General features: G+C 44.3%; 1 protein-coding gene across 1 annotated transcript in view; it reads right to left on the reverse strand.

The window, feature by feature from the left end:
• Positions 1-24,355, reverse strand: part of LOC112214891 (neurexin-2-like) — a 1,125,107-nt gene that overhangs the window by 596,229 nt on the left and 504,523 nt on the right. Inside the window, 1 exon segment of the mRNA XM_042298402.1 lies at positions 1,165-1,466. Coding sequence (XP_042154336.1) covers positions 1,165-1,466 — 302 coding nt within the window.

A 24,355-nucleotide genomic window follows, 5' to 3' on the forward strand; every position in this document is an offset into this window, starting at 1 on the left:
ATTATGACATGACTGCAGTGGCCGAACCTCTGCAGGAAGAATCAGACTTTTATGACAGCCAATACTTCAACCCTAGTTGGTCTGGAGAGCTTCCTCTGAAAGACAACGCAGCAGCCAGCAGCACAACTTTTCTTTCTCCTGCCGGAGACTGAACTCTGCAGTCATTAAAAAGTCCTGGGAAGTTTGAAGCTCCTGTTGTGTTTCCAGGTGATAGGAAGTAGGGCTTTGTGTAAATGTTTGCTGCGGCGCTGGACAAAAGAGTTGGCGTTGTTTCTTTTGTTTGTTAACGCATTCACATCAGGCATGGTTGCAATACGGGCCCATTACAACAGCTATTATTAGGGCCGACAAGCCATTCGTTCCAATTACCATTACCAAAACACTGGGAGAAGTAAGCAAGGCAATCTTAAGTCAAATTGATTGCATCTCACTGCCACTATCTACAACTGCCAATTGATGACCTGGCATCGAGCCTCTGCCTCTGCTATTCAATTTGTGGGTGTTGGTGTGTTTGTGTGCGTGTGCGTGTGTGCGTGTGTGTGTGTGTGTCTGGGATTCCTTTCTTCCTGACTGTGATTAGCAGGTTGTAAAGATCTGTTGAGTAATGGGTTTAGACGGGGATAAAATGCACCGTCTCTACAGATTAATTAGAAATCATAACGTGGGTAAGTGCTTTACATGCATACATATTGAAACAAGACTATTGAACCCAGAGTTCCCTATTAGGGCAACGTAGACCTACGGGTATTAGATATCCACATCTACGAATGGATGTGAACTAGTGATTACATGTGCTGGGTCTATTATCTTTTCTCTGTGCTGTTAACTTTGACCCCCTTCCCCCCCCTGCTTTTCCCAATGAGCAGATTACATGGATATTTGGTTGTTTTTCAGAGAAGGAAAACATGACGAGAGAAAGTCACCACAGCAATCCTCTGCAGATCTCAACCCTGGAAGTGGAAGAGAAAATCACCATCATCAGACAGAAAGTGACAGGAGAAAGTGGAGGAAGAAAGAGAAGGTAGATACACAGAGTTATAGACCAACAGATTGAATAGCTTGAACGAGAGAAAAAAAGAAAGAGAGAAAAAAAGAGAGCAAGATACAGAAAGCAAGAGAGAAACGCTGCATAGAAGCTCGACCAAAAACGTCGTGTCCCTTTACCTGGCGCAGGTTGCGGGTGACGCGAACATCGTGCCAGGCGTTGTCATTGAACTTCCCATTGACGGGCTCCACCAGCGCCTCGAAGGCGCCCGAGCCCAGGTTGATGACCAACCAGACGGCGCCGCTCTTCAGCGACAGGTTGACGTAGTCGGCCGACTTGCCCGTGTGCAGCATGAGGCCGTTGCGCTGCAGCGTGCGAAAGGAGAGCGTGATCTCGTCCGTGCTGCTCTGGATGGGCGTCAGTGACAGGTCGTAGCAGAAGAACTCGTTCCCCTTGAATGTGGCCACCGACACTTCCTTCCCTGGAGAGACATGAAGATGAAGAGAGAGAGGGGGGGGTTACAGTTACAGATGTGTATAGCTCATATAGAGCTGCTGGAACTCATGTTTGGTGTATTTCTGAATTGGTGACACACACCCAAGACACAATTGGAAGCAAAAGGAACGAGAGAGAGATGTATGGAGATAAAAGAGTGAGAAAGACAGACGAAGAGGTCAGAGTAAGGTCGACATCCTTGTTCTTTCTGTCAGTCCACCTGCCACACATTCTTTCAGCAACAAAGGAAGTCAGCTCACACTACAGACACGGGTCAAATCCCAATGAAATGGCGTGGGAAGACACCATTTCCTAATGTCTCGTAATAAAACAGACTACATCCTGTAATTACAATGAATACTGAGGTCTCTCCGCACAATGTGGACGCTCAACACCTCATAACTCTTCCTATTCATGTGTCTATATGCAGCCAGGTTGCTCAAGATTCACTTCGAAATTGGACGTTTGTTCATGTCCCGAGGACGTCCAGTGGGGGGTTTTGCCTTCGAAACCCAAAACCCCCCGAAATTTAACGTTTGGAGAAAATTTGATACACGTCAGAATCTGAAGTCAAATTAGTTAAACCGTGAGATCTTGTTGTACCTCAGGTACTAGGGTCTATCAACAAGCTGCCATCCCAACAGACCAGTGATCCACACAAACACCATGCTGTTGTAATTTCACCGTGTCCCTGAGGACGCTCTGAGGGGATCCAGCTCAGGTAATGAGGTTCACTTGAGAATCAGGGGGAACCCTGCGAGGGAGGGGATTGGTTAATCCCATTTATCCCAAAGTTCTATTACTGCAAATCACTCCAATATCTGCACACATTTCCCAGGGGAGGGCAGGGTCGGGAGGGCCAGATAGATTGAGGACCACCATCTCCTGAGCACCGAATTACAATTATAGAGCTGAGAGTGGCTGTGAGAGAAGTAGTGAGAGTGGTGGTGAGAGTAGTGGCGAGAGTGGTGGTGAGAGGATTAGTGAGAGTAGTGGTGAGAGTAGTGGTGAGACTGGTGGTGAGAGTGGTGGTGAGAGTGGTGGTGAGAGTAGTGGTGAGAGTGTTGGTGAGAGTAGTGGTGAGACTGGTGGTGACTGGATTAGTGAGAGTAGTGGTGAGAGTAGTGGCGAGAGTGGTGGTGAGAGTAGTGGTGAGACTGGTGGTGAGAGTAGTGGTGAGACTGGTGGTGAGAGGATTAGTGAGAGTAGTGGTGAGAGTAGTGGTGAGACTGGTGGTGAGAGTGGTGGTGAGAGTGGTGGTGAGAGTAGTGGTGAGAGTGGTGGTGAGAGTAGTGGTGAGAGGATTAGTGAGAGTAGTGGTGAGAGTAGTGGTGAGACTGGTGGTGAGAGTGGTGGTGAGAGTGGTGGTGAGAGTAGTGGTGAGACTGGTGGTGAGAGTGGTGGTGGTGAGAGTAGTGGTGAGACTGGTGGTGAGAGTAGTGGTGAGACTGGTGGTGAGACTAGTGGTGAGACTGGTGGTGAGAGTGGTGGTGAGAGTAGTGGTGAGACTGTTGGTGAGAGTGGCGGTGAGAGTAGTGGTGAAACTGGTGGTGAAAACAGTTATTTTTACTGCTCTAATTACGTTGGTAACCAGTATATAATGGCAATAAGACACCTTGTTTCACTTCCTTATGTTATAATTAAGCCATAAGGCACGAGGAGGTGTGGTATATGGCCAATATATCACGGCTAAGGGCTGTGTCCAGGCAATCCGTGATGCGTTGTGTTAAGAACAGCCCTTAGCCATGGTATATTGGCCATATACCACACCTCCTCGGGGCTTATTGCTTAATTAGAGAGGACATGGACTAGTTATCCATTGATGTAGGATTGCTGTAATTTCTGTTATGTGTTAAAATAATGACTTTTCAAGCACATCAATCACAGTGATTTGACTATTTAACATGTCTGATTTGACATTAACTCATACAGGCTTTTCTTTTCAAATGGCAGTCATAAAAAATATATAAACGCCTGCACATACAGTATTGTGAACACGCATGTACGGACACACACAATCTCCCATAACTGAGGTAGACAATGAATTCTCCATTTAATGAAGAGAACCATGTTTTATTTTTAAATTGGAATTTAGAGTAATCTCAGACGAGGCGGAAAGGCATCATGGCGTGGAAGAAACAAGAAAATGAGAGAGAGAGAAAGAATAGAGATAGAAAGAGAGAGGCAACGAGAGAGAACGAATAGAGAGTGAGAGAGAATAAAGAGAGGCAGCGAGAGAGAGAAAGAGATAGAAAGAGCGAGAGAAAGAATAGAGAGAGAGAAAGAATAGAGAGAGAGAAAGAAAGAGAGAGAGAGACAATCTCTGGTAAACAGACTCCTCACGGTCTCTGTTCCGCTGATGTAGTAAGAACAAAAGCGTGGTAAATGGACCGCAGTAGCCATTTTCAATTATGTATTAAGTTAGGAGAGAGAGAGAGAGAGAGAGAGAGAGAAAAACAGAAAAACAACTAGTTGGGTTGTTAACAGTAAGCAACAAGCAGCACCATTACTGGTGGGAAGTTTGGCTCTTCTCACTAATATTTTCAAGTCATTCAGTCAAAAGAACGAATCTTTCGACTCATTTCGTTCATTTGATTCAGTAATGTCCAATGCACAGATGACCCCCTACTGGCAAACAATGAATTAAAAACTCAAAAGAATCATGATTCTACAAACCTCTCGTTCACCATAGAGGGCTTATTATTGGAGCTGTCATTTGTGACGGAGACTTATAAATGTGTGCCTATTTGTTTTTTTTTTTACATCTGTGATTGCTAGGCATTAGAAATAAGATTGTTAACTGTTTCCTTTGAGGTCAAGTTGCGGACACAACCAGACTAGATTGTGAATTACTTGGCGGAATGAGACTGCTTGACTGCCGCGAGGGAGATTAGCACAATACCGGTCACATACTACAGCAGCCCAATCGATTCGTTCTCGAGTTCGAGTTTTGAGCAGAGAGAGGCTGGCTGCCTATGCTTTGGTTCTAAGATGTGTCCATCGAGTAACATTCAATAATCAATTAACAGCATTCATTCTTGCACCATGCGATCAATTATCAGTTCTTAACATGATGCCTGCAGCATGATCTATTTTCCCTCGCTCACATGATGAACAGATGCTGGTCAGAGTACGTCTCTAGAGCCACTGAGCCGGAGGGGTGGGAATTCAATCCTGCTGTAGAATTCAATGCGGCCAGCAGATCAAGTGAACGACTAAAATGAATGAGTTTCTCTGAAAAAAAACAAATCATGACTCTCGAGTCAGTAAAAAGAGTTGTTCAAAAAGAATGAATCGTTAGCGAATTGCACATCACTACTTGTGATTGCTTTCTATGAGCCGTGGTGTCAGATGATAGAGATTGAGCTAATGAAATGGAAGGAGGCAGCTTGCAGAAGACAATAACTTTCTTTTTGGAGGGGATGGGGCAGGTGGCTGACAAAGGGGAGAACTAAAAAATAAGACACTGCCTGAGCACTCAGACTGACAGGAAAGGACGAGGGGACATGTTTTAGTGTCACATGGCGGTGCTCTGATGATGACAGGGGGGTGATGCTATCTCTGACCCTGGCATGATGCATTACAACGCCACATCCCACAAGACATCTTCAGAAACCTATTGCCTTTAGCGGGTAAATCAACATGCAGTTTAAACCTATTGCCTTTAGTGGGTAATAAACATGCAGTGTAAACCTATTGCCTATAGTGGGTAAATAAACATGCAGTGTAAACCTATTGCCTATAGTGGGTAAATAAACATGCAGTGTAAACCTATTGTCTATAGTGGGTAAATAAACATGCAGTGTAAACCTATTGCCTATAGTGGGTAATAAACATGCAGTGTAAACCTATTGCCTTTAGTGGGTAAATAAACATACAGTTTAAACCTATTGCCTATAGTGGGTAAATAAACATGCAGTTTAAACCTATTGCCTATAGTGGGTAAATAAACATGCAGTTTAAACCTATTGCCTATAGCGGGTAAATAAACATGCAGTGTATAGACATCAAGAACATTTACGTGAACCATGTTATTAAAACACTTATTTGACCAGTCTCAGTAGATTGTAGATAGCACTCTCTCCATTTTCCCCTGTTCCCCTCCCTCCATCCCTCCCTCCCTCCCTCCATCCCTCCCTCCCTCCCTCCCTCCCTCCCTCCCTCCCTCCCTCCCTCCCTCCCTCCCTCCCTCCCTCCCTCCCTCCCTCCCTCTCTCTCTACTTCCCTCCATCATTCTTCCCCTCCCTCCCTCCCTACCACCCTCCTCCTCTCTCTACTTCTCTACATCCCTCTTTCCCTCTTTCCCTCCTCTGTCTCCTAGACTTCCCTGCTAGGATCCGTTGGTAAGCCCTCTCCCCATCCCCTCTCTTAGATCTGTATACTGTAATAAACCAGTGATCCTTCCTCGTTCTCTACAGAGGGTCCTGGAAAGCCCCACTTCCCCACATTCCTCCCCACAAGGATGGTGGAGACCACTTCAGCTCCACCACTCGCTTTCCAACATAAAACGAATATCAAGACATTTCTCTCTCTCCCACTCTGTGTCAGTCTCTCTCTCTACCTCTCCCCTCTCTCCCTCTCTCCCTTCCCTCCCTCCCTCCCTCACTCCACACCCAAAACCAATTTATTCTCATAGTAAACCCCCCTCCCAACAACCCTCCTAGCCTTCTCCCTCTCCACACCGCCTGACGACAGCATACCAATCAGGTGCTCCTCCAATCCAGAGCCCAATCTTCTCTCCTCTCCTCCTAAACCTGCCTCTTCTCTGCCTTGATGCCCCACTACAGGCACTGGGCTCTCCTCAACCAAGACTGAAAGCCTGATGTGCTGGGAATAGCTTGGGTATAGCCTGGATATAGCCTGATATACTGATATAGTCGGTTCACTGGCATTGGAAAACTGTCTGTCTACTAACTGCCTTTCTTTCTCCACTTTCCCAGCTTCTACATGACTACTAAGGGCACTTTCCCAGCTTCTACATGACTACTAGGGCACTTTCCCAGCTTCTACATGACGACTAGGGCACTTTCCCAGCTTCTACATGACTACTAGGGCACTTTCCCAGCTTCTACATGACTACTAGGGCACTTTCCCAGCTTCTACATGACTACAAGGGCACTTCCCCAGCTTCTACATGACTACTAGGGCACTTTCCCAGCTTCTACATGACTACTAGGGCACTTTCCAACTTCCGCAATGTCTCAAGCTCTTAACCTAACTTCTGATACCTACATTCGCAAAATCTCTATATAATGTGAAGGACTGTACAGGTGATATTTGATTTGTAACCATATGCCCTAAGGAAGCGTTCCATGTCTTAGCTAAGACCCCTCTCTCTGAGCTACACAGTAAAGTGATGGTTATCAGAGAGGGATGTAATTCCAACCCATGTTGAATCAATGGCATTGACCAGCGTATCCCTCTCTCTCTCTCTCTCTCTCTCTCTCTCTCTCTCTCTCTCTCTCTCTCTCTCTCTCTCTCTCTCTCTCTCTCTCTCTCTCTCTCTTCCTCTCCCTCTCTCCCTCTCAAGTTCTTTGCAGTCTTGAAGGGTGATACTGTGGAGTTCTCAACCGCGATGGAGAGGTCTTTGAGCAGGCAGGCCTTCCCCGGGAGGAAGAGCAGCTCTGTCTTGTCTAGGTTGAGCTCGATGGGCCGACATCCTAGCTTAGATGTCTTCCAGGCATACAGACATATGTGTCGCCACCTGGGTGTCAGAAGGGGTATTGAGACAAGTAGTTGAGTGTCATCCACATAGCGATGATAGGAGAGAACATCTGATGATATTGTGAGTGACTTGGTGTATAGAGAGGAGAGGAGAGGGCCTAGAACTGAGCCCTGGGGGACACCAGTAGTGAGAGTATGTGGTGCAGACACAGATCCTCTCCATGTCACCTGATAGGAGCGGTCTGCCAGGTAGGATGCAATCCAAGAGTGTGCAGAACCTGAGACGCCCAGCCCTGAGAGGGTGGAGAGGAGGATCTGATGGTTCACGGTGTCTAAGGCAGTGGATAGATCTAGGACTTTGGCCATTTTGAAGTCAGAGGGGATGCAGCCAATGGTCAGTGATGAGTTGATAAGGGAAGTGAGGAATGCAAGAAGGTCTCCAGAGATGGTCCGTAGAAGGGAGGACTGGATGAGGTCGAACGGGTAGTTTGTCGGGCAGCCAGACCTCACTAGTCACATCTGGAGAGAGGGGGGGAAAGAGGTCAAGGCGAAAGGTAGTTCTGTGTGAGTGAGACCAGTGGACTCAATAGGCTGATTGAATGAGGAGTGGATATCGTCAACATTCTTTTCAAAGTGGTTGACAAAGTTATCCGCAGAGAGGAGGGAGAGAGGAGGAGGGTTGGAGGAGAAGGTGGGAAAAGAGTTTCCTAGAGTTAGAAACAGAAGCTTGAAATGGCTTTAGCAGCAGATACAGAGGAAGAGAAGGTAGAGAGGAAGGAGTGAAAGGATGTTAGGTCCATAAGTTTAGTTGTCCTCCTTTTTCACTCAGACCTGTTCAGTAAGCTCGCAATAAGTCGCTCACCTACTGAGCAAGAGGGGAAGACCGAGCCGGCCGGGAAGAAAGGGGACAGTGTGAGTCATAGGATGTGAAAATGGAGGAGAGTATGGTGGAAGAGGTAGAATCAGGAAAATTTAGCAGAAGGGAGAGATGATAGGATTAAAAAGGAGAGTACTGGGAGAGATTGTGCTTAGGGTTGGAGGAAAGGGAGACAGAAAAGGAAAAAAAGTAAGTGATCAGAGACCTGGAGGGGGTTTGCAGTGAGATTAGTAGGAGAACAGTCTCTAGTAAAGATGATGTCAAGCGTATTGCCTGCCTTGTGAGTTGGAGGGGACTGGGAAAGGATGAGGTCAAGTGTATTGCCTGCCTGATGAGTTGGAGGGGACTGGGAAAGGATGAGGTCAAGCGTATTGCCTGACTTGTGAGTTGGAGGGGACTGGGAAAGGATGAGGTCAAGCATATTGCCTGCCTTGTCAGTGGGAGGGGACTGGGAAAGGATGAGGTCAAGTGTATTGCCTGCCTTGTGAGTGGGAGGGGACTGGGAAAGGATGAGGTCAAAAGAGGCAAGGAGGGAAAAGAGAGAGTTGGAAAGAAATGAATCAAAGGCAGATAACAAAAATGTAAATCTTGAGTGATCAAGTGAAAGTGATGGCATGGAATTCCAATGAGGAAATGGACAGGTGAGAGAGGGAGAAAAAGAGAAAATCTCCAGTTAGGAGAAATGAGTGCACTCGTGCCACCACCATGATGACCAGATGCTCTTGGACTATGAGAGAAAACGTAGTCAGATGAAGAGAGAACACCTGGAGTAGTAGTGTTCTCTGGGGGGATCCATGTTTCCGTCAGGGCCAAAACATCAAGGGCAGCATAGGATGAAGGGCAGCAAAGGCTGAGATCAACTCTGCGTTCTGATCGCACATCGGCAGTTCCAAACTCTGCCAGAGACTGCGCCCAGTTAACACTAAATTAGAAGGGTTTCACCCAGGGTGTGGGGAGCATCTATAAAGCTTACAGGGAGAGGAGCAAACAGGTATAGAAAAACACAAATAGGTGCGGCTGGCTTCCGCGTTAAGGGAGCAGTGTGTCAAGAAGCAGTGCGGCTTGGCAGGGTCGTGTTTCGGAGGACGCATGGCTCTCGACCTTCGCCTCTCCCGAGTCTGTAGGTGAGTTGCAGCGATGAGACAAGATCATAACTACCAATTAGATATCATGAAACTGAGGAGAAATAAATCGATATGATACTGGTGTGGAGCCTTCCTCTCTTTGCTTCCTCGAATAACTCTGCAGAACAATTCGGCACAACCGTTTTTGTTTCAGCAACAGTTTTAGTTTTGCAGACGAGACCGCCACTGACATGACCGCCGCTTAAAGCTGCCAATGAGAAGACAGGGGAGACTGAAGTATTAACGATAATTGCTCATTTCCTATCAGAGGTGAAGGACACATACACTAGAGCTGATTGTTGATATGCAATACTGTATCTACAGTGGCTTGCAAAAGTATACACCCCCTTTGGCATTTTTCCTGTTTTGTGGCTTAAAATAGATTTTTTGGGGGGGTTGTATATCCTTTTATTTACACAACATGCTTACCACTTTGTGAAACAAACAAGAAATATGACACAAAAACAGAAAACATGAGTGTGCATAACTATTCATCCCCCCCAACGTCAATACTTTGTAGAGCCACTTTTTGCAGACATTACAGCTGCAAGTCTCTTGGGGTATGTCTCTATAAGCTTGGCATATCTAGCCACAGGGATTTTTGCTCATTCTTCAAGGCAAAACTGATCCAGCTCCTTCAAGTTGGATGGGTTCCGCCGATGCATAAAGTCATACCACAGATTCTCAATTAGATTGAGGTCTGGGCTTGACTAGGCCATTCCAACACATTTAAATGTTTCCCCTTAAACCACTTGAGTGTTGCTTTAGCAGTATGCTTAGGGTCATTGTCCTGCTGGAAGGTGAACCTCCGTCCCAGTCTCAAAGACCGAAACAGGTTTCCCTCAATAATTTCCCTGTATTTAGCACCATCCATCATTCCTTAAATTCTGACCAGTTCCCAGTCCCTGGCGATGAAAAACAGGGAAGCTGCCATTACCATGCTTCACTGTGGGGATGGTATTCTCGGGATAATGAGAGGTGTTGGGTTTGTGCCAGACAGCTCAATTTTAGTCTCATCTAACCAGAGTACCTACTTCCATTTGTTTGGTGAGTTTCCCACATACCTTTTGGCGAACACCAAACGTGTTTACTTCTTTCTTTCTTTTAGCAATGGCTTTTTTTCTGGCCACTCTTCCATACAGCCCAGCTCTGTGGAGTGTACGGCTTAAAGTGGTCCTATGGACAGATACTCCAATCTCCACTGTGGAGCTTTGCAGCTCATTCAGGGTTATCTTTGGTCTCTTTGTTGACTCTCGGATTAATGCCCTTCTTGCCTGGTCCGTGAGTTTTTTGGCAGGTTTATTGTGGTGCCATATCCTTTCCATTTATAAATAATGGATTTAATGGTGCTCCATGGGATGTTCAAAGTTGCTGTTGTTTATTTTTATAACCCAACCCTGATCTGTACTTCTCCACAACTTTGTCCCTGACCTGTTTGGCGAGCTCCTTGGTCTTCATGGTGTCGCTTATTTGGTGGTGTCCCTTGCTTAGTGGTGTTGCAGACACTGGGGCCTTTCAGAACAGGTGTATATATATACTGAGATCATGTGACAGATCATGTGACACTTAGATTGCACACAGGTTGACTTTATTTAACTAATGTGACTTCTGCAGGTAATTGGTTGCACCATATCTTATTTAGAGGCTTCATAGCAAAGGGTTGAACACATATGCACGCACCAATTTTCCATTTTAATTTTCCAAGTTATTTTTTTTTCATTTCACTTCACCAAATGTGGACTTTTTGTGTATGTCCATTACATGAAATCCAAATAAAAATCCATTTAAATTACAGGTTGTAATGCAAAAAAAAAGGAAAAACGCCCAGGGGGATGAATACTTTTGCAAGCCACTGTATGTCAGGACCATCTCATGGATCTGTAGTCTTATTTTATGTAAACCTGAGGACAAACGCCACATGTCAATTAAGCAGTGCACGGTTACACCCTGCATGTAAATCAATTGGCTAGTATGATATAAAGAACAGACAGAACTGACATAAGAGCAATGACGGGAATAGATAGCCCAAGTATCACAAGATTAAATAAGATCAGTACAGAAAATCACCAGGATTTAACATTAGTCTAAGACTGTTCATTACAGTAATAAAAATGCAGTGTAGCATATTAACTTGGATTGAGTTAAGACTGGGAGAGTGGGGGACGATTTAATAAGAAGAAACCAATGGCCGCCTCCATCACACAACTTGTGTGGCACATTAGCCAATGCATAATGAACCATAACATACCCTTTTTGGGCGATTGCAATATATATAGTCACCTAACTTGGGCTGTTTTGGGAGGGGGTTGAAGAGCTGGCTGGACGTACATTACTTAATTCAGTTTTGGACAGTGGTAACACCAAATGGAAACATGAAATTATTATTACAGATTTAGTTCAGTGATCTGTGTTATTCAAATACTATTCAATTGAGAAAAAAATAATACAAAATGATTGTCAGATTGAAACATCATTAAATGAATACAGTTTGTCAACGCAAGCGGAACAAATACCTCCTAAATGGATCAATGATGTCCGTCCTAGCTCTTTCACTGTAGCTCGTCCAACTTCACGAAGGAAACACAATGTCACATTAACATGTTTCATTTCCAATAACAATGACAGAGATTTCTGTAAGAAACAGTAATGCTCCCATCTGTATCTTGCACTTATGTGAGCCTTTTCAGTAGCTTCAGAACTGGCAGAAATCATGAACAAAATGCACTCAACCAACAGACCACTTTAACGACAATGACATTCTCAATAATGGTTACAGAAATTACCAAAATGTGCAGTACCAGTCAAAAGTTTGGACACACCTACTCATTGTAGAATAATTGTGAAGACATCGAAACTACCAAATAACACATATGGAATCATGTAGTAACCAAAAAAGTGTTAAACACACCAAATTATATTTGAGATTTGAGATTCTTCAAAGTAGCCACCCTTTGCCTTGTTGACAGATTTTGGCTCCCGAGTGCCGCAGCGGTCTAAGGCACTTTGTGTGGTTACTACCTGATTCCATATGATTCCTACAATGTAGAAAATAGTATAAATAAATTCAAACCTTTAAATGAGTAGGTGTGTCCAAACATTTGACAGGTACTGTATATCTAAATGTAAAAAATGTACACTTGCAAAACATGCTGGGTATTATTGTAATGTGTTCCGCCACCCAAACAAAACAAGGGGTGTGTTTGACCAGTGAGCCTAAAGAAACTGACTGTCAGCGAGTGAAGTAAGGGGTGCATCTGCGACAGCCGAAAGTCGGACAGTGAATGGTTTTCAAACAGCAAGACTCAGTTCAACATGGCAGGGTCAACATAGCTTCTATTGTTAACTAACGTTCTTCTGTACAGACGTCAAAATACATGTTTCTATACCCGCATATCACACACACTCACAACCTGAAAACATAATGTGTGTAATATTAATTTCATAGAGAGAAGTCTCAAATATCACTTTCATTTGTATCCCCTGTAGCTTTAGAATCACGGCAAAGCTGGTTCCTGTTTTGAGTCTCATCTTCATGGATGGTGTAGTTGGCGAGAAGCAACTGCAGGGACTTAAAGACAATTTAATAAAAATCGGCATGACCTTTGATGACATGATTTTTGTAAAGTTCATGCAGTCGACAAGTCAGACTGTTTTTATAAACATAATGCAACACACCAACAATGGTCACCGACTTGGCAAAGGTAATTCCGCGACTTGGCAAAGGTAATTCCGCACGAATATTCCACGAATATCCCAAACTCTTTGACCAAATAACAATTGGTCAGTTAATTTCTACATGAATGGATCTGGGGCATATAATGTTCTGTTGAATTAACTAAATTCTACAAGAGACAACTACATTGCGGCATAAAACATTACTTGATTGCAGTGGGGGAAAAGTACTCAATTGTCATACTTAAGTAAAATTAAAGATACCTTAATGGGCTCCTGAGTGGCACAGCGGTCCAAAGCACTGTATCTCAGTGTTAGAGGCGTCACTACAGACCCTGGTTCAATTCCAGACTGTATCACACCCGGCCGTGATTGTGAGTCCCATAGGTGGCGCACAATTGGCCCGGGGTAGGCCGTTATTGTAATTAAGTATCACGGCTGATTGAAGGAGAGGACCGTGGTGACATTTTCTTTTAATAATCAAAATGAAGCCGAACAAAACAATAAACACTACCAAAACAAACCGTGAAGGTCAAAGGCTAAGTGCCCTAAACAAAGTCAACTTCCCACAAACACAGGTGGGAAAAAGGGTACGTAAGTATGGTTCCCAATCAGAGACAACGATAGACAGCTGTCCCTGATTAAGAACCATACGTGGCCAAAACCTAGCAATAGAAAATCATAGAAAAAGGAACATAGCATGCCCACCCGAAATCACACCCTGACCAAACCATAATAGAGACAAAAAAAGCTCTAAGGTCAGGGCGTGACAGTAAGAATTTGTTCTTAACTGACTTGCCTAGTTAAATAAAGGTTCAAACCTAAAAAGAACAGAAAATGACTTGTGAAAGTTACCCAGTAAAATACTACATGAGGAAAAGTCTAATAGTATTTGGTTTTAAATATACTTAAGTATCAAAAGTAAATGTAACTGCTAAATTAGTAAAAGTAAAAATTCATTATATTAAAGCAAACCAAACGGTACAATGTTTTTAGAATTTATGGATAGTGACAAATGCACCAAATTTGGCACAGAGGGAGATGTATGTACCCTCCAAATATATAGATATGGAGCCTTCCCAGATGTGTTCCCTGCGGGCGTGACACCCACTATAACTGCAAAATAAATACAGATTTAGATTTCAGTCAGTGTTTCCATACAAAGTTGAGAGTCTCTTCTTTCAGATGCAATTGGAACTAAGTTGATAGGCCATAGCATTCCAAATGAAGAGCTAAATGTCTGAAGGCACCAGCGCCCATATGGCCTATATCAGTGGCCATGTTAGGTCATACCGGTATGTCAGATTAGCTCCATCACCAATTTCTCAGCAACACTGAATGAATAACATAAAAACTTTTATAACAAGTGGCTATGGATGAAATGTATCAACATATTTGTTCAAAACATGAAAAACATACAAAAAATAAAATATAATACAATTTTGGTGTCAAAAATGACCCATTGGTACTTTTAAGTTGTGTGTGTGTGTGTGTGTGTCCGTGTGTGAGTGTGTGTGTCTGTTCTTTGTGTTTATTTCAGTCAAACACACACACACACACAATGAATTAGGCTGCCCTGCTGGAAGAAAACATTGCCGCAGGAATCAGGCTCTCCTCTGCTCTCGCTGCTCTTTCATTGGCTACTTATACACTCACCTGTCTAGGGTGTCCCTGAGGGGCCAATAGGGACACAGGGGGAATCACACCATGTTTATCCACACTTCATAACACATGACCTCATTGCCAGTCCATCTATACACAGTCACTGTCCATTAATCTCCCCGTATACAGTAATTCAGGCTACCCCTAACACTCCAACACACGGAGAATGCATTGCAATGGCAACAGTGGGATAGAGCTTTGTATGTTAATGCTTTGAAGCACATGAATCACAATAGCCTATGGGACATGATGTATGGTTAGCATCCTCCGCTAGGCGTGTGTCAGTTTGCACGTGTGTGTGTGTGTGTGTGTGTGTGTGTGTGTGTGTGTGTGTGTGTGTGTGTGTGTTTGCTCAGCACTCAAGCAGCGACAAAAAAACCCATCTCTCTCATCTGATTTGAAACGTGTGGGGATGAAGTGGAATCAGACCAATGGAAAAAGGGCCAGAGGGAGGGGAAGAGAGGAGAGAGGGAGGGAGACAGAACAGATGCTCAGGTTGTTGTCAGTGGGGAGGAAGGGAAATGAGAAGACATGATTGATACAAGTTGTTCTGCCTCCTTGTTGTGCTCCTTCTAGATGTTTCTCTCCCTCATAAATCTCAACTGTCAGCTGTCATGAAAAACACATCAATGTGGTATTGCAATCTCTGACGAGCCGATAACTGACTCTCTGGTACCCAAGGAACCCCTTCCCTTTCTATAGTGGTTTAGTTAGCAACAAGACAAAACCAACAGCAGTAACAATCTCTGACGAGCCGATAACTTACTCTCTGGTACACAAGGAACCCCTTCCCTTTCTATAGTGGTTTAGTTAGCAACAAGCCAAAACCAACAGCAGTAACAATCTCTGACGAGCCGATAACTTACTCTCTGGTACCCAAGGAACCCCTTCCCTGTCTATAGTGGTTTAGTTAGCAACAAGCCAAAACCAACAGCAGTAACAATCTCTGACGAGCCGATAACTTACTCTCTGGTACCCAAGGAACCCCTTCCCTTTCTATAGTGGTTTAATTAGCAACAAGCCAAAACCAACAGCAGTAACAATCTCTGACGAGCCGATAACTTACTCTCTGGTACCCAAGGAACCCCTTCCCTTTCTATAGTGGTTTAATTAGCAACAAGCCAAAACCAACAGCAGTAACAATCTCTGACGAGCCGATAACTTACTCTCTGGTACCCAAGGAACCCCTTCCCTTTCTATAGTGGTTTAGTTAGCAACAAGACAAAACCAACAGCAGTAACAATCTCTGACGAGCCGATAACTTACTCTCTGGTACCCAAGGAACCCCTTCCCTTTCTATAGTGGTTTAATTAGCAACAAGCCAAAACCAACAGCAGTAACAATCTCTGACGAGCCGATAACTTACTCTCTGGTACACAAGGAACCCCTTCCCTTTCTATAGTGGTTTAGTTAACAACAGGCCAAAACCAACAGCAGTAACAATCTCTGACGAGCCGATAACTTACTCTCTGGTACCCAAGGAACCCCTTCCCTTTCTATAGTGGTTTAGTTAGCAACAAGCCAAAACCAACAGCAGTAACAATCTCTGACGAGCCGATAACTTACTCTCTGGTACCCAAGGAACCCCTTCCCTTTCTATAGTGGTTTAGTTAGCAACAAGCCAAAACCAACAGCAGTAACAATCTCTGACGAGCCGATAACTTACTCTCTGGTACCCAAGGAACCCCTTCCCTTTCTATAGAAGAGTTGCAAACAGGGGCCTTCCCTGTTTTTTTGTTTTATTTTTAAATGCTCAGGATTTCTGCACTCTTTGGTTTAGTTAGCAACAAGCCAAAACCAACAGCAGTAACAAGTCTCCAAGTTGATCAGAATTCAACTGTAGTCAGACACAGCAGTGCAGACAGCCCAAGTTCCCATGCTGGGAGACTTTTGGGTCCGTTACTATCCGTCTGTACACAAAGCAATGGATCAACGCAAGCTAATCCATTCCAGAGCAAACCCAAAACTGAACCCTGACCTTAATAAGGACGAAAGAACAGCTGAATAAGGAAGGGTGTAATTACTAAGGCGTAAAGGAGCTATCGATTCCTGCCCAAACTGACCTAGCCTGCAGCAACACTTGCTAACGTGAGTAATTCACTGATTAGCTAGTGGATCTCTGATGTGACGGCATTGGTTCTCTATTGACAAAAGACCCACCATACAATGGGCCTCCCTGTAGACCACCTTGGTCTTCTAGTACTAGAACTGGTGATAACTGGATATTGATCTGTAGACTCTGATTGCGCTCCCATAATGAAGGTTGTATATTGCCGTCTGCCGAGCTCATTTTCTGCCAAGCATGCCAGTCTTTGTACAGCCACCAGTTACATTGATTCGCCTCGAGGTGAATACGACAGGGAACACAAAACACAACGGTTTCTTTTGTTTCAAGTGACGCCATCGATGGATGGACCATCCATATTGAAATCGGTTGTCTTCTGTGAAGGATTGTAGATTGTGGTTGTTCGGTCACGCTAGTTTTTAATTATCTTGTTAGACTGCCTTTGAGTTAAGAATGGAATTAATGCATCATAGGTACTGAATAGGATCAAGGGAATGAGGGTTATTTGTGCTCCAATGTAAGCCTGTTCTAGCACTTTGCTACCACTTAATCCTCACATACTATACCAACAATGCATTAAGATTATAAAAAAAAAATATATATATAACTATTTAACTATTTAACAAATTCTTATTTACAATGACGGCCTACCAAAAGGCAAAAGGCCTCCTGCGGGGATGGGGGCTAATTGTATATATTCTTGCATTGTTAGAAAAATGGGGTTTTCAAGGATAATAGTTTATGCAATCTCTACATGGATTGTATGGTGTGATTGTATACAGGTATCCAGAACGACACCCATTTTAGCCCTTGTTAGAGTATAGTGAGGTATCTATGAGCAAAAAATTGGCACTAAAACGTCCTTATACAGTACATATAACTATGGCTAGATGGATTCAGCACGGTACTATTCATTAAATGTTTAAGTTATAAATTATTTAACAGTGTTGTTTGCAGATCCAATCAATTAAACTGCATGTGGACCTATCTAAATTTTCTAGCAACATAGATTGATTTGAATTTTATTCCACAGTCAAACGTCGCCCTTGTAAAATATCTCACAAAATATGACTGAATAATGGTTAAACACTGAGATGATCAACGTAGCTGTGTTGCAGGAGCTTGAAAAAATGGACATCGTCCATCACCACACAGCACTACACTACAGTACACGTTGACAGTACAATAAAGGGTCTACTAAGTGTTTATACACTTGACATTGCCCTTTGGGAAAGAAGACCCCTGAACAAGGTTCTAAAGTACCACTCAGCAAGAAAAAACCCTTGATTAAACTCAATTGGACCCCCACCTTTAAACAACAGGCCAAAGTTCACCTTTTTTTTTGACTGTTTAGTGGCATATGCATTTTAAAGGCAATTATTCTGATTGACAGCCACTTAATGGTCAGACAAGAAGCAGTTGCTATATTATTGTGATAAAAAAGTATTTCATGAGTCATAAAGAGTAGCAAAACATTTTGATCAAAATAGCAGACTAATTTATAGCTTATGATGTATCAGTGTTTTTTTCTGGCTGCTGCCATTGCAACAAAAATCATGCTACTGAAGTTCCACGTCACAAAGTAATGATGTCGAGCATGGGGTCCAAGCAGCAATTTGACAGTAGTGTGTGTGGGGGTTTTACTCTGACCTTTTACAGATTACACATCCTCCAGGTGAGTCAATTGCTCCCAGAACCCCCCGACCCCGCACACCACACACACACCCTACATTATATAATTTCCCTATGTGTGTCTGTTAGCACTTCCACTTTTTAAACCTATTCCAGTGTTTTCCGTTTGTCGTCCTCTCCCTCACTGGGACGAGAAATAGAAAATGATTAACGAGACGCACTTACTTAGACAAAGGACGCTTTAATTGCCCGTTGCCGGGGAAACCACCCGCTGATGGCATCGTGACTCGAGTTCGACCTGCCTCTCTCACACTCTCTCTTTCTCTACCTCCTTTTCTCACTTTTCCTCATCTCCTCCGCAGTCGGAGTCTGGCAGGTGACCATTATCACAGTGAAAGCCTGTGCAATCTCAAGGCCTGACACAGGGTACAGAGTACATGTCACGCAAGCCCAAGAAAAAAAGATGGCTGAAATGGGCCTGTAAGACTTGTTCATTAGCTACATGGCTGGATGTTTGACAGAGTAACCCAGTAACAGGGGCTGAGACTTGCCACACGAGGCAGACAGGGTTCAAGATTAGTCCAATACCTAAACAATGCATTGTAAGTGACACATACAGCATATTCAGTAAATACAGCAAGACGTTTCAATGGAGCCTCGAACACAAAAGAACAAGAACTCAGACCACCTTGAAGCCTGCAGTCGCACACTACAAGTGGCAATGGCTCTATTTGCTTTCATACAGTCACTCTTCAAATGGGAAGGAAAAAAACATAATTGCATTGAGAGATACATACATCACGGTAAAAAAAAGAGACTTTTTTGCACAGTTAATTATGAGCTACTGTTGATATGACATTGTTTCCGTGGGTTGTTTTAATTGTATTGAATCGTTGCCCAAAAAACGTCCCACGTAAATTGCTTTACTTAATATGTTAATTTGAAAGCAGCAAGGGGGGGCTGCAGGGATGAGCTGGAGAAAAAGACAGAGAATTCCCAACTTTAGATCAACCTGAGAATTCCCAACTTTAGATCAACCTGAGAATTCCCAACTTTAGGTCAACCTGAGAATTCCCAACTTTAGATCAGCCTGAGAATTCCCAACTTTAGATCAGCCTGAGAATTCCCAACTTTAGATCAACCTGAGAATTCCCAACTTTAGATCAACCTGAGAATTCCCAACTTTAGATCAACCTGAGAATTCCCAACTTTAGATCAACCTGAGAATTCCCAACTTTAGATCAGCCTGAGAATTCCCAACTTTAGATCAACCTGAGAATTCCCAACTTTAGGTCAACCTGAGAATTCCCAACTTTAGATCAGCCTGAGAATTCCCAACTTTAGATCAGCCTGAGAATTCCCAACTTTAGATCAACCTGAGAATTCCCAACTTTAGATCAACCTGAGAATTCCCATCTTTAGATCAGCCTGAGAATTCCCAACTTTAGATCAACCTGAGAATTCCCAACTTTAGATCAACCTGCGAATTCCCAACTTTAGATCAACCTGAGAATTCCCAACTTTAGATCAACCTGAGAATTCCCAACTTTAGATCAGCCTGAGCATTCCCAACTTTAGATCAACCTGAGAATTCCCAACTTTAGATCAACCTGAGAATTCCCAACTTTAGGTCAACCTGAGAATTCCCAACTTCAGATCAACCTGAGAATATCCCAACTTTAGATCAACCTGAGAATTCCAAACTTTAGATCAGCCTGAGAATAACCAACTTTAGATCAGCCTGAGAATAACCAACTTTAGATCAGCCTGAGAATAACCAACTTTAGATCAGCCTGAGAATAACCAACGTTAGATCAGCCTGAGAATAACCAACTTTAGATCAGCCTGAGAATAACCAACTTTAGATCAGCCTGAAAATAACCAACTTTAGATCAGCCTAAGATTTCTCAACTTTAGATCAGCCTGAGAATTCACAACTTTAGATCAACCTGAGAATTCCCATCTTTAGATCAGCCTGAGTATTCCCAACTTTAGATCAGCCTGAGAATAACCAACTTTAGATCAGCCTGAGAATAACCAACTTTAGATCAGCCTGAGAATAACCAACTTTAGATCCGCCTGAGAATAACCAACTTTAGATCAGTCTGAAAATAACCAACTATAGATCAGCCTAAGAATTCCCGACTTTAGATCAGCCTGAGAATTCCCAACTTTAGATCAGCCTGAGAATAACCAACTTTAGATCAGCCTGAGAATAACCAACTTTAGATCAGTCTGAGAATAACCAACTTTTCTCAAGAGATTTCATCCTGCTACATTTCTATGCTTATGAAACCAAAATGGCTGGGAAACCTTTACTGGGTTTAGCTTTCTGATCTGTAACCCACCAGAAAACGGTGAGTTTAATTTCTGAAAAGACACATTGATTAAACAGCCCACTGTGACCTTTGCGTCAGAACGTAAATGGCTAGTAAAAACTTTCTCCAAATTATGACTCAGTCCTTTCTCTGTTGCTCTCGTTTCTAGTAGCAACCACCCTTGATAGATTTCAAAGATGGAACCCAACTAGAAACATGGCACTGTGTTATCAGTGCAGTGAGAGAATTGATTGCCTGCTTAGGAAGGAAGGCGGGTAGAAAAATAAGACAAACTCGGGAGAAGTCAATGGTGAGACAGAGAATGTCTGTACTTTAAAATGGTTAACCACTAACAAGGTGCTAGGTGCCATAGGAGTTATTTTATAATGAGCAGGAACTCGTTGCTAGGGTGTTGACTTTTTGACCCCATGTATCGGCTCTGAATTCTAGCTCACGGGGGGGGCGGCTATTATGACCACCTGAACAGAAAGTGTGCAGAGACTTGGCCTGGTGGCTGCTATCTTAGCGACGTAATGTCCTCCTAATAACCACATTATCCAGCGCATCTTCCAAATACTGCAACACAAGATTACATCTCGCAAATACGATTGACCCTTTGACTGACAAATGCAGACGTCAGGTTACGAAATATCATTTCCTCATCCATCCGTGACTCACGTTGCATTTTTCTTCCCTGATCAATATTGCCGCTGACATTTGGAGGTGAATGTGAGTGTAAAGAGAAACAGGAAAACATGCAGGGTGTTTATTTTTCTTCCCCATCCGTGATATTATTGGAAAGCCTTAGGCTAAATGCTAACCTTTTCAACGGGAGGGCTTGTCGATGCTAAAAGTGGTTTTCAGGGCCAACGCTCATGTGGTTTGACACAAACTATAAATACTCTGAGCTGTAATGTTTATGCATAGTGATATACTGTGTCCCTCCTTCCATCCCTCCAGGTCATGCAGTCTCCTGTCTCCTCTATGTTGGTTATTAATGGTCACAAAGTGATCATGTAATTGGACATCACGCTGGGGATATGAAAGAGCATAAAAAGTGTAACAAGTGAAGAAAATGGTTGAGCTGCCTTCCATGCCAAACATACTCCCTCACTCTCTCTAGGACCAACATATTAGCCCTCCCTAGCAACAGGAAACAGCAGTAAATATTGACAGCATGCTAACTGGACGGATGATAGGCTGTTTGTTAATTAACCACAGCTGCATTTCAATTTCACTGGTGACTGCACAATCTGCTTAGCCAGACAAGACAGAGATGACATCACTCTGGTGGAGAAGGGGTGTCCGGGTGCGTGTGTTGTTTGTGTGTGTGTATGTATGTACTACAGTAATCTCTTGTTCAACTAAGATGGCATCCATCATCTAACTGCATAATTCAACTTTTGAATGATCAAGATAGCCTTGTAGCACTGTTTCTGTCTGATGAGTCTGAGTGGCTATGGCAAAGGTTAAGTCTTAATGAGACGGACAGATGATGAATGTGTTTTTCTACAGTAGGTGTTGGCAAAGTGACTTACTGTCAAACTTAACAGCTAACTTAGTACAAACATATGCGGCCCCCCAACATCCACATCCTCCACTAGCAAACAAAAAGACGACCACACAGACCCCTTACTCTCCCCCCTGGTGGCGAAACATTTTCTTCTCAGAAGTTGACAGTGACTTTCCATCTCCGCTGTCCCCTTGTAGACATGGCCGATGCAGGGAGCCTCATGTCTGGCTGAGGCCCCATACTGCACACCACACTAACCATACAGTAAACCTCACTAATCTCTCTAAACTCTCCTCGCCTCACTCTTCTCTCAACTCTCCTCTCTCTCAACTTTCTTCTCTCTCAACTCTCCTGTCTCTCAACTCTCTTCTCTCTCTCAACTCTCTTCTCTCTCAACTCTCCTCTCTCTCAACTCTCTAACTCTCCTCTCTCTAACTCTCCTCTCTCTAACTCTCCTCTCACTCTTTACACATTTAGCTCACTCACTTCTCCTACACACCTGTCCTTCCCACCCTCCCCTGTCCCTCCCTCCCTCCCCTTCTGCCCTCCCCCTGTCCCTCCCTCCCCTTCTGCCCTCCCTCCCCACTCCCTCCCCCTGTCCCTCCCTCCCTCCCCCTGTCCCTCCCTCCCCTTCTGCCCTCCCTCCCCACTCCCTCCCTCCTCCTGTGCCCTCCCTCCCCACTCTCTCCCCCTCCCCCACTCCCTCCCTCCCCTTCTGTCCTCCCTCCCCACTCCCTCCCTCCTCCTGTTCCCTCCCTCCCCTTCTGCCCTCCCTCCCCACTCCCTCCCTCCCCCCCACTCCCCCACTCCCTCCCTCCCCTTCTGCCCTCCCTCCCCACTCCCTCCCTCCTCCTGTGCCATCTCTCCCCACTCCCCCACTCCCTCCCCCACTCCCTCCCTCCCCTTCTGCCCTCCCTCCCTCCCCACTCCCTCCCTCTCCCACTCCCTCCCTCCCCTTCTGCCCTCCACTCCCTCCCTCCCCGTGTTCCTCCCTCCCCTTCTGCCCTCCCTCCCCACTCCCTCCCTCCCCCTGTTCCTCCCTCCCTCCCCCTGTTCCTCCCTCCCTCCCCCTGTTCCTCCCTCCCTCCCCTTCTGCCCTCCCTCCCCACTCCCTCCCTCCCTCCCCCCCCACTCCCTCCCTCCCCTTCTGCCCTCCCTCCCCACTCCCTCCCTCCCCCTGTTCCTCCCTCCCTCTCTCACTCCCTCTCTCCCCTTCTGCCCTACCTCCCCACTCCCTCCCTCCCCCACTCCCTCCCTCCCCTTCTGCCCTCCCTTCCCGCTTCCTTCCTCTGCACTCCAGCACCTGTACCCACAGGCCTGTACTATAACCCTGTTTTTATCACCCAAAATAAATAAACATGTCCTCTCTCTACCTCCCTGCACTCTAGTACAGTGTCTGCTTTATTTTCTCAGTCAGTCAACATCTGCTGTTGGCTTTAACGAGACACATAGCCTCAGAAGGATGCTAATTAGACATAGGAGCTTCTCTCTTTCTCCCACTCATCACACATGCACGCACAAACGCACAAACACACACACACACACACGACATATAACTATAAAATAACCCATATGGAATCATGTAGTGACCGCATTTAGTTTAACAAATATATACATATAATGCATTTTGGATTTTATATTCTTTAAAGTAGCCACCCTTTCCCTTGATGACAGCTTTGCACACACTTGGCATTCTCTCAACCAGCTTCACCTGGAATGCTTTTCCAACACTCTGGAAAGAGTTCCCACATGTGCTGGGCACTTGTTGGCTGCTATTCCTTCACTCTGCGGTCCAACTCATCCCAAACCAACTCAATTGGGTTGAGGTTGGGTGATTGTGGAGGCCAGGTCATGTGATGCAGCACTCCATCACTCTGCTTCTTGGTCAAATAGCCCTTACACAGCCTGGAGGTGTGTTGGGTCATTGTCCTGTTGAAAAACAAATTATTGTCCTAAAAAGTGCAAACCAGACGGGATGGCGTCTGGTGTTAGTCACATGTCTTTGGAACTTGTTCAGTTTATGTCTCAGTTGTTGAATCTTGTTATGTTCATACAGATATTTACACATGTTAAGTTTGCTCAAAATAAATGCAGTTGACAGTGAGAGGACATTTCTTTTTTGCTTAGTTTTAAAATCTAATTGATAGAAGTCTGACTCCTTTTGACATACATGATGAAAGTTGTGACTCTAAAACTCCTCAATGACTCGTTTGTCCTTCGTGAACAGTCACGACTCTTTACCACGTCTGAACTTTCCTTTCCAAAGTTTAGTTACACCTCGGAGAGGATAAGTCAGCTGTGAATTGTATGAGACATGAACCACAGGTAATGTAGTAGCTCAGGAAACA

The sequence above is a fragment of the Oncorhynchus tshawytscha genome, linkage group LG15 (genome assembly GCF_018296145.1).
Source record: "Oncorhynchus tshawytscha isolate Ot180627B linkage group LG15, Otsh_v2.0, whole genome shotgun sequence".
Taxonomy (NCBI): domain Eukaryota; kingdom Metazoa; phylum Chordata; class Actinopteri; order Salmoniformes; family Salmonidae; genus Oncorhynchus; species Oncorhynchus tshawytscha.